The 18,624-nt window shown below is 41.6% G+C and overlaps 3 protein-coding genes across 3 annotated transcripts; all 3 read left to right on the top strand.

Annotated features, from left to right (window-relative positions):
• On the top strand, positions 1,463-5,751 carry LOC8060264. Its single transcript, XM_021452888.1, has 4 exons — positions 1,463-1,737; positions 2,531-3,291; positions 3,650-4,081; positions 4,807-5,751. Exons 1-4 carry the CDS (start codon positions 1,632-1,634, stop codon positions 5,320-5,322), a joined length of 1,815 nt encoding a protein of 604 aa, XP_021308563.1. The 5' UTR covers positions 1,463-1,631; the 3' UTR covers positions 5,323-5,751.
• LOC8060263 (zinc finger protein 346) lies at positions 8,802-11,762 on the top strand. Its single transcript, XM_002462350.2, has 3 exons — positions 8,802-9,019; positions 9,700-10,118; positions 10,397-11,762. Exons 1-3 carry the CDS (start codon positions 8,941-8,943, stop codon positions 11,639-11,641), a joined length of 1,743 nt encoding a protein of 580 aa, XP_002462395.1. The 5' UTR covers positions 8,802-8,940; the 3' UTR covers positions 11,642-11,762.
• LOC8055988 (zinc finger RNA-binding protein) lies at positions 14,622-16,735 on the top strand. Its single transcript, XM_021453770.1, has 2 exons — positions 14,622-15,111; positions 15,625-16,735. The coding sequence occupies exons 1-2, from the start codon at positions 14,638-14,640 to the stop codon at positions 16,552-16,554; spliced, it is 1,404 nt and encodes a 467-aa protein (XP_021309445.1). The 5' UTR covers positions 14,622-14,637; the 3' UTR covers positions 16,555-16,735.

The following is an 18,624-nucleotide window of genomic DNA, read 5'->3' as shown; positions in this document are numbered from 1 at the left end:
ATCGACATTGACCAATCCATAACCACAAGTTCCTTTTTGTGACTTAAAAAAACAAACCATTCAATTTTATGCAAAGAAAAATGATTCATTGAAAATAAAAAAATTATTAGTGGATGGAGTAAAAACTCTTTAGTGGCTATTAATAATTCTAATATGTTATTTTAAATGTTACCTTCTAACTATAGTGTTTTTTTATATACGCTCTATATTGTTTTTTTGGGAGCAATTACAACTACAACAAATGCTATTTAGTATCCTATAACACAACAATGAATTAGAACATCAACGCATCTACAAGCGTCAGGCTCGTGAATAAAAATAATTTGTTTTGCAAACTAAAAACAATAATGTTTAGTTACTAAAATGAAAAACAAAATTATAATTAAACAATATAATATCATATCTTAACGATACGATTATTCATATTCAAGGATATTAATCTATATTTATATTCGTTTTAAAATATGAATGCAAACATAAAAAATATATGCTACCTGATTTGATTTGTTGGGGACAATGCAAGGGCACTGATATCTAACGATAGCCGTCCATCTCGATTCGTGGGTGACGCTGGAGCTGACCATGTGCGACATCGTGAGGTTCCACATAGGACAACAGACAAAGTTGAGGGGGAAAAAAGAAATTTAAGGATTAAAATGTATTTTGATAGTTTTATAGATAAAAGTGAGTCTAAATTATAAAGTTTAAAGACTAAAATGACCACTTTGATAGTTCTGGGATAAAATGAGCCTAAAAGAAGTCTTTAAGGCTAAAATGGTTATTATTTTAAAAAAAACTAGGGATAGAACTGAGCCAAGCCACACTCGAGAAACCAAAATAATTATTTTGTTGTTGCAGATCTTGAAGAAAAATGTTTTTATCTTTGCAAGATTTTTTTTAAGTTTTAAAAATGTCAATAAATATGGAACTAATAAACATTAGTACGTTATAGAATACAGTTGTTAATAGAAAATTAGTAATGTGATTCATAACTCATAAATCAAGTTATCATTTGAGATTTGACCATGCACCCAAAAAAAAGGAAAATCACTATTAAAAACACATTTTCACTATAGTTGTAGATAAAAAATTTTTTTGAAAGAAAGTTATAGATAAAATTTTCACACTTACAAGAGAAGGCACACTCGCAAAATTGTTCTAGCTTCGCCACTGGCTATAGCGATGTAACTATTTTATTTTCTCTCATTATGACCTATGGATATTTTTCCTTCTATACCTCTATATATCTAGTCTATTTTTCTAATACTAAAATCAAAACTGTGTTTTTTCTCAATTATTAATACACATACATTTTCCATGAACTCGGTTGCTTTTTTGAAAAAAGAAAAACTTGGCAGACGGGTCCGAGACCTTCAAATGACCGTCTACAGACCGGCGCGTGTTTTAGCTTCCCAAGCACGCCTCCTCTGGCGTCTGTACTGTAAAATAAAAAATGCTAGGGCACTGTGATCCCGTAACATCCGTTCCGATCCGTTTCGTGTTGCCAATATCCATCCCAGATCCCAAAGAGAAAGAAAACCGTTTCGCTCACCATAAATTTTGTTTCGGTTTCCATCGCAAAACCCTCTCCCCCCACTTCTCCGCGCCGCTACCAAATCCGCAAGACCGCAATGGAGTTCGCCTTCCGCGGCCGACCCACCAGCGCAGCAGCCGACGACGAAGAAAACGGCCGTCTCCGCCGCTTCCCCGACCCTCCGGCGCCGCCGCACAGTCACGGTACTACTCAACTCTCCGCGCCATTGCTTTGATGTTTTATATGGATGCCTGCCTTCCACAGAAAAGAGGGATTTGAGGCCTGCTTGGTTGTGTTCCAGAACTTGCCCAAATAAAACTAAGACAGACCCCTGTAAATTTTGGCTATCGATTGGTTTACTATTATAAAAAAAACCGGTTCTATCTATGGCCAAAATCACGGCAAAGTCACTAGAAACTTCGATCGAAAAGGGATTGCTGCTATGGTCCTGTTCACTACAGTACCTTTCCAGACAAGCGAACAGCCTCTATGTCATGGCACTCAAAACAAATGCTTGTCTACATTTTTTTTGCCCAAAAATTGGCAATTTTTCTATTTTAGTAAGCCCAAGTTTAGGTTTGTCATGATTGCAGTTGGGCAACTTTTTCTTTAACCCAACCAATTAGGCTCTCTTTGTTTCTGTTTAGGCAGCGAAAAGGTTCAAGAAGGCGCTAGGCAGTGACCCACTGCCTAGAGCTTAGGCAAGCCTAGGCATTCCCAAGGTGTTTTCTAGGCGTTAGTATATACACACATATATGTTTAAATTCTTGATTATATATTGCCCCAATAATTTGCATTAGCTCAATATTTCTTTGAATTTCTTCGCGATATCGCTTGATGTTTAGATTGATGAGATATCTGATGATCTCATCAGAAAGAATTTGGGTTTTCTCTTGACACCAAAAATGACTATGAGTGCAATTTGGTAGGAGAAAATGTAAACATTTCATCTAATCCTGTTTATCAGACAATAATTCTCTTGCCACTGGTGAGCAGGTGACCCCAATACATCAGGGGTAGATGCCGCGCTGCTGACGAGGAGGCAGGAACTGCTGTTGGAGCTGCACAAGGGATTCATGCACCAGGACATGATCTTGCGCGAGCTCATGCAGACTGAGCGCGTCATGGGCTTTACCCCTGGCGGCCACAATCCTGTGCCAGCACTCCCATGGTCACAGGATTACCGGCATCGCAGGACGCCGTCGATGCCTCCTTGGGAAGAGCCTCTTCGCCAGCCGTGCCCTTGCTGCTGCGGAAGCTCCACAGCGGTAAGGGTGCCTCCAGTGTACCCACATGTGGAGCGGTCGCCATCACCAGCACCGTTGCTGCAGCTACAGTCATCAAGTGACACTGAAAAGCAGCAAGGTTGCAGGTCATCTGGTGCAAGAACGCATCCAACAAGTGGCCATGTGGAACTGGGCACTTCACCTAGCAAGCAGACTCCGGAGGAAGAGACCTTGGTACCAGTGGCACCCCATGCTTCTGTTAGATCAATGGGTTCTGGCTCAATCCGCGAGGCGGTGGCATCCACACATCAGAGGACCGATGATAGTTGGGAACGTAGGTGTGGTGCAGAGGCCTGCCATGGTGTGCAGCATATGTATGAAGGTAGAAACCATAAGAGTGAGGAGAGAGAGGCTGCCAAATTTGCTAAGGACGATCAGAGCAATGGAGCCATGCAGTTGCCTTATCGATATAGCCTGGCAGGTAATGAGAACGCAGGATCCTATCAGCAGAAGCGGCTAGAGTTCAGTGAGGTGAGGACTATATTAAGTTGTTTCCATTTTAGATTTTAACACCATGTTTTTCCTTTCAATTTTGTTTCCTGCAGAACATTTCAGTTTATCAATTATAGTGTAACACATGTTGTGGTACACTACTTACGTAAGCATTTTAAAATTGCAAATCTGAGCTATCTAGCAATGTTGAAAGCAGCAGTACTTTGTTAATTGACCTGTGAAGTTTACAGTTGATCATAAGCTCATCCAATGGGCAATCATACCAGTATATAGATTGCTTGTTCACTCCATTCTTGCAATGTTGGAAATTTTTTGTTTTTTCCCATTTGTCAATTCTGTAAAAGTCTGAAATCTAAACAAACTTCATTTCATACAGCCTGCACCTGAGCAGACAAGGCCGAGCAATGATGCTGAGCAGCATCAGGGCAGGTCATCTGGGTTGAGGACACATCCATTTAGCGGATATGTGGAACTGTGTCAATCACCGAGAAAGCAGACTCCAGTGGAAGAGACTTTGGTGCCAATGGCAGCCAAAGCCGGTATTAATCAGATGCAGTCTTCCTCATTTTGCGAGGAGGCAGCATCAGGACATCAACAGGTCGTTGTTGGGGTAAAGGTTGATGTGGAGGGTGGCTGTAGCATGCAGCCATTGCACGAAATCAAGAACCAGAGCACTGAGGAGGGAAAGGCCATAGAGTCCGCCGTTAAGGATTGTATAAAAAAACCTATGCAACAGCGTCTTCAGTATAAGCCCACAGATCAGGAAAACGCTGCTAACAGCGAGCAGAAGAGTACAGAGTTCAATGAGGCAAGTTCATGTTTAAACCCTCATTTTTTTGTCTTTTTCCCCCTCTAAGCTTTGCTAAGACTAATTTGGTCATGTCTTCACGATGTCATATTTGTTGTGAACTTGCAATACATTATGTCCTGAACATTTGCTTGTTTCACCATAAAAACTTTTGCAATTGTAAGTACTTAGGAACCGATGCCAATCATGTAAGGTTTCAGTTAAACATCCCTAGCATATGCCTTATAATTGGAACAAATAAAGCCTTTTTCAGATGACTTAGTCCTTGTAGTCTTGTATAGAGCTTAAAGAGGTAGTTTGTTTTCAAATTTTCATTGATAGGAATCCTATAGGGTGTGATTGGTTGCTTGCTCTAGGCCTCTAGTCTAAGTCTACATTGCGCCTTGTGTAGCATAGCTCAAGCCACAACATAAATGTATGCTATGAGCTGGTATTGGTTGATCTGCACAGGCAAGTTTGTATTTGATTGCCTGACATGTCACCTTTTTCTTTGAGGGCTTGTTTGGATGTACTTGTATCCACCTCAATCCATGTATGTTGGAGTGGATTGAGGTGGAAATTAAACTAAGTTCCACCCTAATCCAGTTCAATGTACATGGATTAAGGTGGATACGAGTGCATTCAAACAAGGTCTGAGTGAGTCTCCCCAATTTTGTTCTGTTTTTTTTGGATGTAGTATTACTCACTAGTGCCGTGGAGTCTAAACAAACTTTCCTCTCAAACAGCCAACAACTGAAAGAACTGCTGGGGAGAAGAGGAAGCTGACCGCCCCAAGTTCACCTGTCAAGAAGCAGAAGCCACTCGGGCAATGGAGCTGCACTGTCTGCCATGCTAACCCAACTAACCAGCATCAACTTGAGAAGCACCTGGCTGGCAAGCGGCACCGGTCAAATGTCGCAGCACTGCAAACATCGAGGAGCAAGAGCAACAGCCCGGAGCCTAACACGAAAACAACGCCTGCAAGGAGCAGGGCTATCGCGACGAACACACACCAAGACGGCAAGGAGGAGGTGCCAGAGAACACATGGACGTGTACACTTTGCCAGGCCAAGTGCACTACTGAATGGGACTACTACTTCCATCTTGCGGGCAGGCGACACCAGGAGAACGCAGAGGCCAGGCGTGCGAAGCTCTCGAGGTCCTACTGTGCAGTGTGTGACGTGCAATGCAACAGTGAGAAGAATCTGGAGTCACACCTCGTCGGGAGGAGGCACCGAGAGGCGCTACAGAGCCGCAATTGAGATGCTGGGGCATGGCTGCAGAGTGACCGTCCTTGCTCACGGGCAAGTTGTTGGCTGGGTTCCGGATGGTTTTCAGCTGTCGATCTGCCATTTTGAGGGGCGCTTCACACGGTGGTGGACGAAGCTGCTATTGCTGCACTTCTGGTCTGCTGCTGAACTGCAGATTTCGGTGATTTCTCACGTTTCGAACTTTAATTTTACTATGGTAGGTTTAATTGTTATGTGACTTTTATCTTCGGCCCAAGAGACACACTTTGAAGCACGTATGTTTCGATGTAGCAGTTGATTGGTGTTGCTGATTGGTAACGTTTTTTAATTAGCTAGTTGAATTCTCTGCGCTTTGCTTCGGAAATTTGTTGAAATAATTCCATGAGAACCTTTAGATTCCATTGCAAAAAACATGTGAAAGTGCACAGCTGTTGTGAAAAATAGTTTACCTCTTTATCCATATGAGAATTGTTATATATAGACCATGGGACGAAGTTCGAAACCTAGAACAAATTAAAGATTTAATTAAACTCTGTCGAGAATATAGAAAATTAAAAGGGAAATTATCATGGTAGCAACCTAGAAAAAGTAATAATAAACAATTATTTGCTCTTTTTTTTTATAGTCTCAAGGCTTCCTGGGTTATTGGAGTGTTAGATATGATTGACGTAGATTAAGCACAATGATCAGTGGTGCCGGAGAATTCTCTACAGGCCGTAGACTTGCTGACACAACTCCGTATGCCTTGTTGGTTATATTCCTTAGTAGTCCATATCTGTGGTTCACAAGGGTTAGAATCTTGAATGATGTAACACTACATATTCATGTTTAATACCTACCACTAATAAAACTATTTATATTAATTAATATGCTAGTATTAAAACCTACAATTTCTACCATTCGCTCGGGAGGCAGAGCTCATGCCATTACTTCTTTTTATAAAAAAAAATCTAATATTCTTGAGTCAGTAGCTAGTCTATGGCTGGCTAAGAAAAACCATACCCAAACAACATTTGTTCTGCTACTAGTCTTTGTAGTCTTTGGGAGATTCACACATTGTGTTTTCAAGGAACAAGCTAGATGAACATGAAAGTGGTGATAAGAGAAACTATAGGAATGCTAAGAAGGTACTCAAAGAAGATGTCTGATGAAAGCCAAGGAGCTGATCACAGAGATGGATGGCTTAGCAAAAGGACGAGTCTCCTCTAGCTTAAGTTAGAAGACCAGTTCTAGCCCTATCTCAGATTGTGTGGAGTCCAATGAGCAGAATCCTCAAAAAAAACCGAAGCGTGACATCAACACCGGAGCTAGAATCTTTCTTCCTTTTGTAGATTTGAGGAGCTCTGATGGCATCTATTATGTTAGGAGTTACCTTGGTCGTTATGATGTATCTGAAGTTGCTTTGGCAAGTGTGCCTTCGAACATCACAACCTCAAATGTGACTGGCTTTGTTTATTCTGAAATAAAATGGAAACCTCTATTTCTTAACAGGGAAAACTATATGGTACTTCTTCCATCTCAAAATACTTAATATTTTAGAACTTTTTGGATAGATTAGCACTTAATGGAAAATATTACCCATATTACCTCTGCTCTATTTATTGAAAGTGATCCACGCTAATGTACGATGACATATAGGTGTTGGGATAAAAGGCAGAAAAATGCACATTAATTTCTCGCCTTGTGAACATCTATCATCAGATCAACAACAAAACTAAAACAATCATATACACAATAGACAATGATTTACGTGAAAAATATCCTTAACGTGAGGAGTAAAAATCACGCGACCAACTCTAGAACATCTAGAGGATTACACTAATATCAACACATTCATCAAGATATAGACTTGACATCAACAATAACCACAACCTTCTAACAAAGAGGAATGAGGCAACCAAACAAAGAACTCATAGATTATGTCTCTCATTAACTTGCTCCATTGTGCACGTACTTTGGTAGGCATCCATATCCACAAGTCTCCTAACCACTAACCAAGTTTTAGCTCAATCGAATATCGTTTCACCATCCAAAATAATCATCTACCAAAATTGCTATCGTGAAACTATATAAACCCGAATAAAACCCCTTTCAAATCTGGCGCTTTACTCGATCAATCCTAAAACTAGCTGAACAGATCAAAGTACACTAAGTGAAGGACGATCTCACCAAGTTTGGTACTAATCCAACAGCGTGAGTTTCAAATCACTAGCTTGAAGATGACCGATTCAGAGCTACCACATCTGGACATATTTGTTTATCCTTTTTCTTCCTCTCTTCTTTCACATTGTAGTGTTCTTGTGTTCCTCTCTCTCTCTCTTCTCTTGGCGGTAGCAGCTAAAACAATGGAGGCCAGGGTTTATGTTTTTTATTCCTTCCATGGACCGATTTCCGCCGTTGATTCCAACCAAAATCAACAATTCACAAGAACTAGGCATGTGAGCTACTTCCTTTGTCCCAAAAATAACTATTGTTTTGGGTTTTTGTGTCGTAGGTTTGACTAGATTTATAGGAAGTACATGCAATATTTGTATCTCCAAATAAATTTGTTAAAAACTATATTCCAAGATCTTTTCGATGATATCAATTATATACTGTAAGTAATAATATTTTTAATATATATTTAGTTAAAGTTATTTTTCGAGAAGCGAGAATGATAATTATTTTGAGACGGAGGGAGTACATCTAGACTGTTTTGCTAAGCTCAAGGTCATCCTTCATGTAGAGAGGGATAGCCCAACAATAGACTACAAAAGTCAAGCTAATATAGACCCAACTTAGGACATGTTTAGATCCAATTTTTTATTTAGATTTAGATATTGTAGCACTTTCGTTTGTATTTGACAATTGTTATCCAGTCATAGATTAAGGCCTTGTTCAATTCCCAAAAAGTTTTCCCAAAAACTTTAGATTCCTCGTCACATCAAATCTTGCGGCACATGCATGAAGTATTAAATATAGACAAAAACAAAAACCAATTGCACAATTTATCTGTAAATCGCGAGATGAATCTTTTGAGCCTAGTTAGTCTATGATTGGATAATAATTGCCAAATAAAAACAAAAAAATGCTACAGTGTCCGAAAACCCAAACTTTTGGAAACTAAACAAGGCCTAAATAGGCTCAAAAGATTCGTCTCACAAATACAGATAAATTATGTAATTAGTTATTTTTTATCCATATTAAATGTTCCATGCATGTGCCATAAGATTCAATGTCATAGGGAATATTAAAAAAAATTAGATTTTGGGTGGAACTAAACAAGACATCAGCGTTCAAAGAGCTAAAATATCAAGTTTCTTTTATTATAAAGCATAATTTTTTTGGGACTGGTGGGAGTGACTATTATATTGAGATTGCCAAGCCATCTCTTGATCCTGGAATATCTTAGTATTAGTTAAAAGTCCTGGAATGTGGAATGGATTAAAACTGGAACTGATTCGTGGATTATGATAAATTAAAAGAAAATCGCCCACCACCGTCAACTAATCATTTCCTTGTGCCCACGGGCAGCCCACCATTTGCTTTCCTCCAAAGCTTTCCTTCCCCTCAGCGCTCCCCCGCCCCGCCGTCCTCGCCGGAAAAGTAAAACCGTACCGACGTGCCGTTTCCACGCGCCGCTTCCTGTCGATGGAATTCGCTCGCCGAGGCCGCGGCGACGACGACGTAGACGACGGCCACCGCTTCATGCACCTTCCGCCGCCTCACGGTAAGTAGCGCCGTCCACCTCTGACCGCCGCTGTAGTCGACCTCCGCCCTCGTGTTCTTTGAGATTGGGAGGGGACAGCAAAAGACAGAGGGGGGAATCTTTTTAAGTTTCCTTTCGTGGGGATGCAAGCGATTCTTTTGGTCCATGCCAAGATTCCAAGAATCTCAACCTAGTATCCTATACCTTGCTGCCTGTTCCTTTTGGAAAGCCAAGCCCCGATTTCCATTAAGGAAGCAGGGTTCTTGGGCTCTTGTCATAATCACCAGAATAGGAAAGTTCCACGATTCAGTTACTATGCTAGTAATCTGCGGCTCTTGGCATAATCACCAGTATAGGATGGTTTTCAGATTCAGTTACTATGCTACTGCACTTGATAAGACAATACTCCTAAATAGCTAGTTTAGTTAAGCTTCAAGCCATCAACGTAGCTTGTTGCCTTGTTAGTTTTTTCATTCTTTTAGAAACAAACTTGTTCGTCTTTGACTAACATTCTTTGGCTTTGGCCTAACCTCAGCATATAGTCAGAGGCTCAGAGCGCTTTGCTAGTTCAATTAGATGGACAAGTTGGTCATTTGCTGAATCGGTCGTGTTTTTTTAATGCCGTGGCAACATTGATGATGTTCATTTGGTGATATTATATTGTGTACTCAAGGATTCCACAATGCTTGTGCCTTGTACAGTGGACCCAATGCTGGTGATTAGAGAGGCACTGCTGTCACAGCTTCAGAAGGATCGTCTTCGCCAGGAGATCATACAGGCAGAGTTGGCTAAGATAGAGCATGCCATGGTTCTGCGCAACGGTTCACGTCATGGTATTGCCGCTGATGATGTGGAATGGACTAAGCCAGTTCCCTTCACCTTCAGGGAGCAGTCCATGCCACCTTGGCGATGGTCAGTCAGTCAAGAATGTTATGCCGATGTCGATGAGATCCATGATCCAAAGCAAATGGAGGGAAGGGACAGAAATGTAGCATTGAAGTCTGAGAAGCCTGCCATGGAAGAGCATATCGTCGAATGCTTGAGACCTTGTTGTTGTAATGGTAAGGCAGGTCAGGAGAATTCAAAACTTGAAGAGCAGAAATCACAAGAATCCAGTGAGGTGGGTCCTTTATCCTTATTGTTTTTTTATCCTCATCTGTTAGTTATTTTCGGCAATATTTGCTATTTTATCTTCAGAACAATGTTAAGTTGTGATACATCAACAATTTGGTAGGATTTATGTATGGAAATTCTTCTGCAAGTTTAGGTTTCTTTGCAACCATTTATTGATGTTCTCATTAAAGTTCATAGAATTTAGTAGCAAGTTTACCAGATGTTTTCACCATTTCAGCTATCAATGATCTAATCAAACTGCACGCTGCATGTCAAACAAAACAGACCGTACAGCCCAAGATGACTTCTCCTTCAGTGAAATGGGAACTGACAGGAATAACAATACCAGTTAAGAAACGACACCAGAAATTGGGTTGTGAAATCTGCCATGTGCAAGTAACTAGTGAGCACAGCTTACAAGTACATTGTGCAGGACGGAAGCACCGATCAAAAGAAGCAAGTTATCGGAAGGCACAATTAACAGAAGAATCCTCTTCCAGGACAGGGCAGAAAACATCCTCAATAAAATGGAGCTGCAGTACATGCCAGGTCAATGGTACAAGCGAATCAGACCTGAAGGAGCATCTGAATGGAAGAACACATCAACAAAACATTGAAGCGCAACTCATGGAGGGTGATGGCATGGCTAAGAATAATGAGCTGCAGGAACCAGAGTGCCACAAGAGCAATGTACCACAGCACTTAGAGAAGCCACCTTCAATGTCGAGTTCTGCCATTTGCCTAGCAAATGCTGCTCATGAATTGGAGTTAGGAGGGCACCTTTTAGCTAAGCTTCAAGCTCTACTGGACGAAATCCGTAACATGTCAAAGAATTCTGAATCACGAGAAGAGACAGTGCTTCCGAACATTGCACCGCAAAATGCAGAGCAGACTTCGGGGTCAAATTGTAGCATATTTCAAGCTGATTCTGATTGCCAATTAGACTTGGAGCACCAAATTGGAAGCAAGATACACCAACTGAATGTCCAGGACCTACATGAAGAAGCCAAGGAAACAGGAGATTTTCCACCAGAAATTGCCAAGAACCAGCAACCACCCTTTGAATGGGATTGTGTTATCTGTCAGGCAAAATGTTACTCTGCATCTCAATTTGCTCATCACTGCAGAGGCAAGAAACACCAAAAGAAGATGGATGCTCTACAAGGAGAAGGTGTGAATGGGAAATCAAGCAATCTGACGACGGAGAACAGATTAGCTTCAAATGGTTCTGATAGCTATAGTTCAAGTTCAGAGAAGGTGGAGGAACAGACAGCATTGTGGTCGTGCGGGATTTGCAATTTGCAGTGCAGCAGCGAGAGTATGCTTGCAGGCCATTGTGAGGAGGACGAACACTTGGAGAAACAGAAGTTGCTGGATTTTTGCGCGGTCTGCAATTTGCAGTGCAACAGCCAAAAGATGCTTGCTCACCATCTTTCTGGGAATAAGCACCGGAAAAGGCTCAATGCGAATAAACGAAATGCAGTTGTGGCTCTTGTCTACCAAAATAGCAATGGTGAAATTGTACAGTAAAACACGGACCGTACTTATGAAGTTTATATGCTATGCCACTGTTAACAATTCATTTTGTTGACCGACTGTAATTGTCATCCGTTGGCTAATTCAAAATACATAGTACTATATACTAGCACTAGACGTTGACATTGTACTCATCTATTTTTTCTCTCTCTCCTAACATCCCCTATCATCTCTTTCTATTTTTATTCTCGTGTAGAAATATTTTTTTTTTGTAGAAAATCATTTTTTTCTTTCAGTGATATATATCATTTTGTTTAGGTAGCACCCTAATATGGTTAGAAACATTCTAGTTTTTGTGATAGGATTGTCAGTGTATTATGTTTCGTGCTTTCACTATGCTTGCACAGGAGAATCGATGCCCGATCGGTTGATCATCAAGGCCAAGCTGGTAGAGATAGATTGTGCCACATGGCTCTGCTCTCCATCACCCATTAGGGTGCCCGCAACGTTGCTGTCAACATTAACAGCTGACATGAAGCTGATAATATATAGGCCCACGCGTCATAATTAATCAATGATCCGTGTCATAATTAATTAATGATATCTTTTTTATCTGACGCATGCATCAGATTGGTAGTCGCAGTAAAAAACTGTACTCCATCCTGAAAATCGTTTTGATAAGGTTTGAGTCAAACATCGAGAATTTAAATCATAAATAACTTTTAAGTCGTGGAGTTTGAAAATAACTATATGAATAGATTTATCTTAAAAAATACTTTCATAAAAATATACATATATCATTTTTTGATAAAAATATTATAAAAAAGAGTCAAAGTTAAGTTTTGTAGACCATGTCGTTATCCTAAACGACATTTTTTATGGATATGAAGGGAGTATGCATGAACCCACACTAGCAGCGAACAAAACGCTAGCAGTTTACCAATGCTAGAAATTACATGTAGTTTCTATAACAATTAACTTTCATAGACACTACATATAGAAACCATGGTCCCAATAAATACTTTGTAGAGAACAATGTTTTATTCAATCATATATATTCTCTCTTCATTCTCTACCAATCATATCTCTTCATGTCTTGGTTCTCGCGTAGACATGGTTTCTAACTTGGACCTGGTTTCTATGATTTTTGTTCTCTCTCTTCAATAACTACCTTGCTACATCAATAAAATACTTAGGTGACAGTACAATTAATGTCCATAGAAACTATGATGATTTCTGCATTAGAAGTGCCCTTAGGTCAGTCCAAGCCTCCTCCCAAGCCTAGTTAGTTGGTGACTTCAACACTATAAGAGCATCTCTAAGATCCTCATATTTTGTCCCCCAAAATATGGTGTTTGCCAACTCCTAAATTAGTATGAGGAGAAAAAAAGTCATCTCCAAGAGTTTCCTTTATTTCTATCCTAAAAACTTTTTCTCGTCACTTTTTTTCTACGACTCAGCCTTATGTTTTGTATCAGAAACTTTGAATTTGTTTTTGTACATGTTTAAACCCTTCCACCAGACATTTTTCTCACTTGGAACCCTATCTTTCTTTCCACTTACTAGATGGGCCGAGAAACTCCAGATGTGCGCTCCTAGGCCGCACGCATATACCACGTTTGGGATAATTTTTTGTGAGGTTAGAAAAGATGTGAAGGGAAGATGCCAAACTATTACAGAGAGTTTTTTCTTATTTTGTCAAAAAAAATAAGGATGAAAAAGACGAATGACAAACTATTAGAAAATATATTTTATTTATTTAATATGAAAGAGAATGCATAAAAGGAATGTGCTAGCGAGCTCTCAAGTGGCTAGCTCACACAGCCTCCAACATCATCTATGTTACTGAACTCATCTTCTTTTTTCTATCATATCATATTCGTTGATTTTTTTTGAAAGAAAAATACTACTGAATGGTTAGTAAATTTGACCGATAAACTCAAGTAAACAGATGTAGCTCTGTCAAACACCGCTTATAAAATACAGTAACTCTTGGAGGGGGATTGTAGAAGAAAAAAAACACCTTTCTAATAAAAAAGGTGATTGCTTCTATGGCTTCTTTAGATGAAGGTGTTAGCAAAGAAGGTGCAGCTTTTCTCTCTCTCTCTCTCTCTAAAAAAAAGGTGGTAGTTCTCTGGTTGCTTAGATGAAGCTGTTTGCAAAGAAACAATACAAAACATATCACAATAGGCATTCGAGAGATGGAGCTACACTGTTCATACGAAGATTTGAAACTAGGAGTAATTCAAAATTTCGACTAGAATTAACTCAACGATTTGGAACTCTAAGAGCAAGTATTATAGTGGACTGTAAGCAGACTAAATGCTAAGGTGGAGGAGAGAAGGGAGGAGAGAGAGGAGAAGCTTAAAGCCAGCTTTGGCACAGTCAAAAAACTTTGTGAGAGATATAAATTGGTCATGTATTAATAGTAAATAACTAAATATTATATGGATGAACTGGCAGAAGACTGCAAGGAACGTTACACGACCAAGTGGGCTATATATTATTAAACTTGCTCTAACTGATATTTCAACTTCCAAACCGGAGATTTCAGAACCTCAGCCGGGCCCCTGGGTAGAGGGTTTTGCTGCTGTGGCACCAATGGCATGCAGCCGACGGTAGTGCCAGCTCTGACTCCGATTGGGCTAGTAGTCGGCGCGCGTGGATGTCATTGCCGTTTGGCGCGGGGAAGACGAGGATGCCCGGTGTAGGATTGGTGGCATGCACTGCAGCTGTTTTCCAGGCTTCGCGTGTGCGTGGGAACGCGCGCGGCGAACGAACGGGGAGACCTGGCGAAGGTGAAGGCGAGCAGCCGCGCGCCAGCGCAATGCACGAGGCAGCGCTGAACCGGCGGATGCGAAGGGAAACAGCCGCTCATTCACTGCACCCCGAGCGACGGTCACAATGACGCCTGAAGCGGTTTTCGACGGCGGATACGCCATACGATACGCGTAGTCCCCCGCCCTTTTTAAGTGGCCGGCCTCTGTATTGCGTCTCGCTCCTCGACCTGCTGTGTTCCATTGCTCTCCCGACGACACCATCGACTGACGATGGAGTCGTTCGCCGGCCGAGGCCCAGCCGCCGCCGCGTGCGGCGACGACGGCGGCGGAGACCGCCGCTTCCCCGAGCCACCGACGCGTCACGCTCGTGCAGAAGACTCGTCGGCGATGCTGGTGATCAGGGACGCGCTGCTGTCGCAGCTCCAGAAGGACAGACTTCGCCAGGAGATCATCCTGGCCGAGCTCGCCAAGATTGAGCGCGCCATGGCCCTGCGCTCCGCCGACGCCGAGCGTGCTAACCCGGTGGCGCCTTTCCCCTTCCTCGAGGAGGAGACGCCGCACAGCAGCGAGGTGGTTGGTCGTGCAGACTATGGTATTGTCGCCGCGGGTGTACAACTCGAGTCCCAGAAGCCTGCCACGGAAGATCTCGTCCGTGAATGCCTGAAAAGTTCTTGTGGTGCCGGTAACGCTGCAGGTCAGCAAAATGGAGCACTTGATGAGACCAAACTACAAGGACCCAATGAGGTGAGCAGCTTAACATGATGTTTTCCTTTCCATCTGATCTCGTATTAGGAGTTAGGACTCTGTGTTCTGCTTATGCGTTTGTGCCATGTGGAGTATCTGTTTACTTGTATGATGATTTCCCTAGCAAGTTTACTGTCAAATTTTCTGCACTTTCGATTCTAATACTGTAATCAAACTGCATAGAGGAAGAACCTAGTAGTAGTTCAGGAAAATGACAAAGCACCACTCAAACATCAAGAATCCAATGGGTTGAGCATCTTGCCATGTTGTTCCTCATCTGGTATTAATACTATATCCGTTTTGTTTATAAATCTGTGTATATGAAGATTATACAAGCAAATTCACTGCCTAGTTTTTCACGCTTTTGCACCTATTGTGTAATCAAACTGCTTAAAGAAATGATTTAGTACTAGCAAATAATGCTTGCCCTGATTTAACCATTGATTTGATTCAGTCGGTATCGGTACAAGCGATGCTCTGAAGATCTGACCAAACTGAATGTAAAATTAACAGACTACGTTGCCTAAGAAGACGACGCCTTCTTTAGTGAAATGGAGCTGCGACATCTGCCGGGTGGAAGCACCCACCGAGAGCCACTTACAACAGCATTTTGCAGGGCAGAAGCACCGGTCTAAAGTAGCAGCCTTGGTATCAAGAAACGACCCCAACAGTCAGAAAGCAAAGGCACCTGCTGCGAAATCCGAAAATGTGCGGCAATATGACCAAAAACCACGTCTATCTTGGATCTGCAGGTTCTGCCAATCCAACTGCACCTGCAAATCAAACCTGGACGACCACCTGAGAGGCAAAAGACACAAAGCAAAGATCCAATCCTTGCTGGAAGAATGCAAGAACATGGCACTGAATTACGGGTCGCTGAATTCACAACCAAACATTGTGACACTAGATGAAGAGAGCAACCCTGCTTCAACATGGAATTGCAGCCTCTGCCAAGCCAAGTGCAGTCGTCAGTCAGAGTTGGCGAACCACCTGAGAGGCAAGAGACACCAGCTTAATTTTCTGGTTCTACAGGTAGAAGGCAAGCAGTATCTCTCAGAATGGGGCTGCGGTATCTGTCAGGCCAAATGTAACTCTGTATCTCAGTTTGAGAATCACTGTAGCAGCAGGGGACACCAACAGAAGGTAGAAGCTCCACGGAGAGGAGGCCAAATTTCGAGCTCAACTGGTTCCAAGACAGCTAAGGGTGCAAGCTCTGAGGAGACGGATATACATAGGGTGACATACTTCTGCAAGCTTTGCGATTTGCACTGCAACAGCAAGAATACACTAGCTGAGCATCGGAAGGGGAAGAAGCACACAGAGAAGGTGGAGCAACGGATGTCGTTGAGTTTTTGCGAGATTTGCAATCTGCAATGCAACAGCGAAAAGATGCTCGCTCACCATCGTACTGGGAAGGGTCATCTGTCAAAGCTCAATAACTAATGATTGGAGAGGCTGTGGAGCGAGAAATGCCAGGACCATCCATTCATCTTGAAGATATTCAATTGGATTTTCATTTACCAAGTCTTACAACCTATTATTTGACATGAAAATTTATTTAACATAATTTATGTTGCTGCTACTTTATTGCGATGCTTGCATCAGTTTGATCATGAATGTCTAGTCTGTGGTGCCACCGATGCTCTTTTATTTAATCAATGTTTTTGGATGTGGGGATGGAGTACAAATATTTATACCTGGTATACTCCGGTCTTTAAAATGCAACACCGCAAGCCCCATCATTGTTAAAAAGATTATTTAGAGAAAAGATATTTTTTAACCCTCCAAACTTGCAATTCACAGTAAAGGGTTACCTATAAAAAACAAATATTCATTGAGATGAATCTACATGCCGATTGACTATGGTACACCAATTTTAAAAATGCAACCCTATATCAAATGCACCCCTTCAGAAATTTAACATAAACTGAAAATACATTGCTAAACTGTGAAACAAGAAATTTAACACTCCAAACTTGCAACTCATAGAATTCATGATCATTGCAACAGCGAAAAGATGCTGTTACGATCCTGCTAGGGTTCGCAACGAGTTTGAGGAAGAATCAACAGGAAATAGAATCTGGGATAGGATAGCAAGAACAGCCGGGAGGAATCGATAGAGCAGAGGAGTCAGAACAGAGGAGTCAGTTACAAGGTTTTCGGGTTCTGATGTTCGATGGCGCAACAGACCATTACACGGTGCTTATATACGCCCACCACACGCCGTTATGACGGCAAACTTCCACTAACTGTAAGGCTAACTACATCACCCCACAGTAGAATGATTCGCCGTTACGCCGGTCAAGCGCTGCTTCTTAGGGCATTCACAATGCAGACTCTATCATAGAGTCTAAAGTTATTTATTACCTCGAACAATGTGGACTTGGAGTCTAAATAAGACTTGGAGTCTTATTTTTTCTACATTTTTCTTCAATAAATATGCTGCCACATCAGCAAAATACCATAAATAATATGTATTTAATTGTCTTGGATTCTGTGATAGAGTCTTGCATTGTGAGTGCTCTTAGTACACCTGACATTGCCCCCTTCTCGAAAAGCAGCTTGTCCCCAAGCTGCACAGCGTGGAAACCGTCGACGAAGATCATTCACCTCTTCCCAGGTGGTCAAAGAACCAGGAAGCTCATCCCATTGCACCAAGATTTGGGACAAATTAGAACATCCCTTTGAGACCGTCCGGAAGTCAAGGAACCCCTGTGGTTGAACAGAAGCCACAGGATTGTCTGGAATCTCATTGATGTCGTCCTCAATCCTGCCCGACGGTGGAATATGTCGCTTGAGCTGAGAGACGTGAACAACTGAATGTATCTTATAATCATCAAGAAGTTGTAGTTTATAAGCTACCGCACCCACTCATGCCAGAATCTTGAATGGGCCATAGAAACCAAAACTGAGTTTGTGATTACTAAGGTTGAAAACGGACGCAAACGAACGGAAAATCGCTCTATCGTTTTCATTTTCATATTTTTAGACGAAAACGGAAGCGGAAGCCGGACAACCGGGAGCGAAAACGGTAGCGGGATAAACGGTAATACGAAAACGGGTAAATACGATCGAAAAATAGACGGAAACGAGCGGTAAGCGAAAATTAAACCAGAACATGTAAAGCCGCATATGGTAGCGCAAATACAGAGACCAAAATGCAATACCAAATATCAAATATGCACTAACCAGTGACTAGTGACCACATTAATACAATACCACATATCCATAGTCCATAGATCACAATTCACACAAATATGAATTATCCATATATCGTATAAGAACATATCCATAGTCCATAGATTACAATTCACACAAATACAATTTATTCATACATTGCATAAGACAAGATACATTTTTGGTCATATTGGGCTTAGGGACTATGTTGTGCTACTTTCCCGTTTTTATGAAAAACGGGATATCCCGGTAAAAAACGGGATTCCGCAAATACGGACGGACAAACGCTCTACCGTTTTCGATCCCGCTCCCGTTTTAATCCGTCCTTTTTTCGGT

Source organism: Sorghum bicolor, chromosome 2 (assembly GCF_000003195.3).
Source record: "Sorghum bicolor cultivar BTx623 chromosome 2, Sorghum_bicolor_NCBIv3, whole genome shotgun sequence".
In the NCBI taxonomy this organism is placed as follows: Eukaryota; Viridiplantae; Streptophyta; class Magnoliopsida; order Poales; family Poaceae; genus Sorghum; species Sorghum bicolor.
The sequence above is the reverse complement of the archived record's forward strand: the minus strand, read 5'-3'. Positions and strand labels throughout refer to the sequence as shown.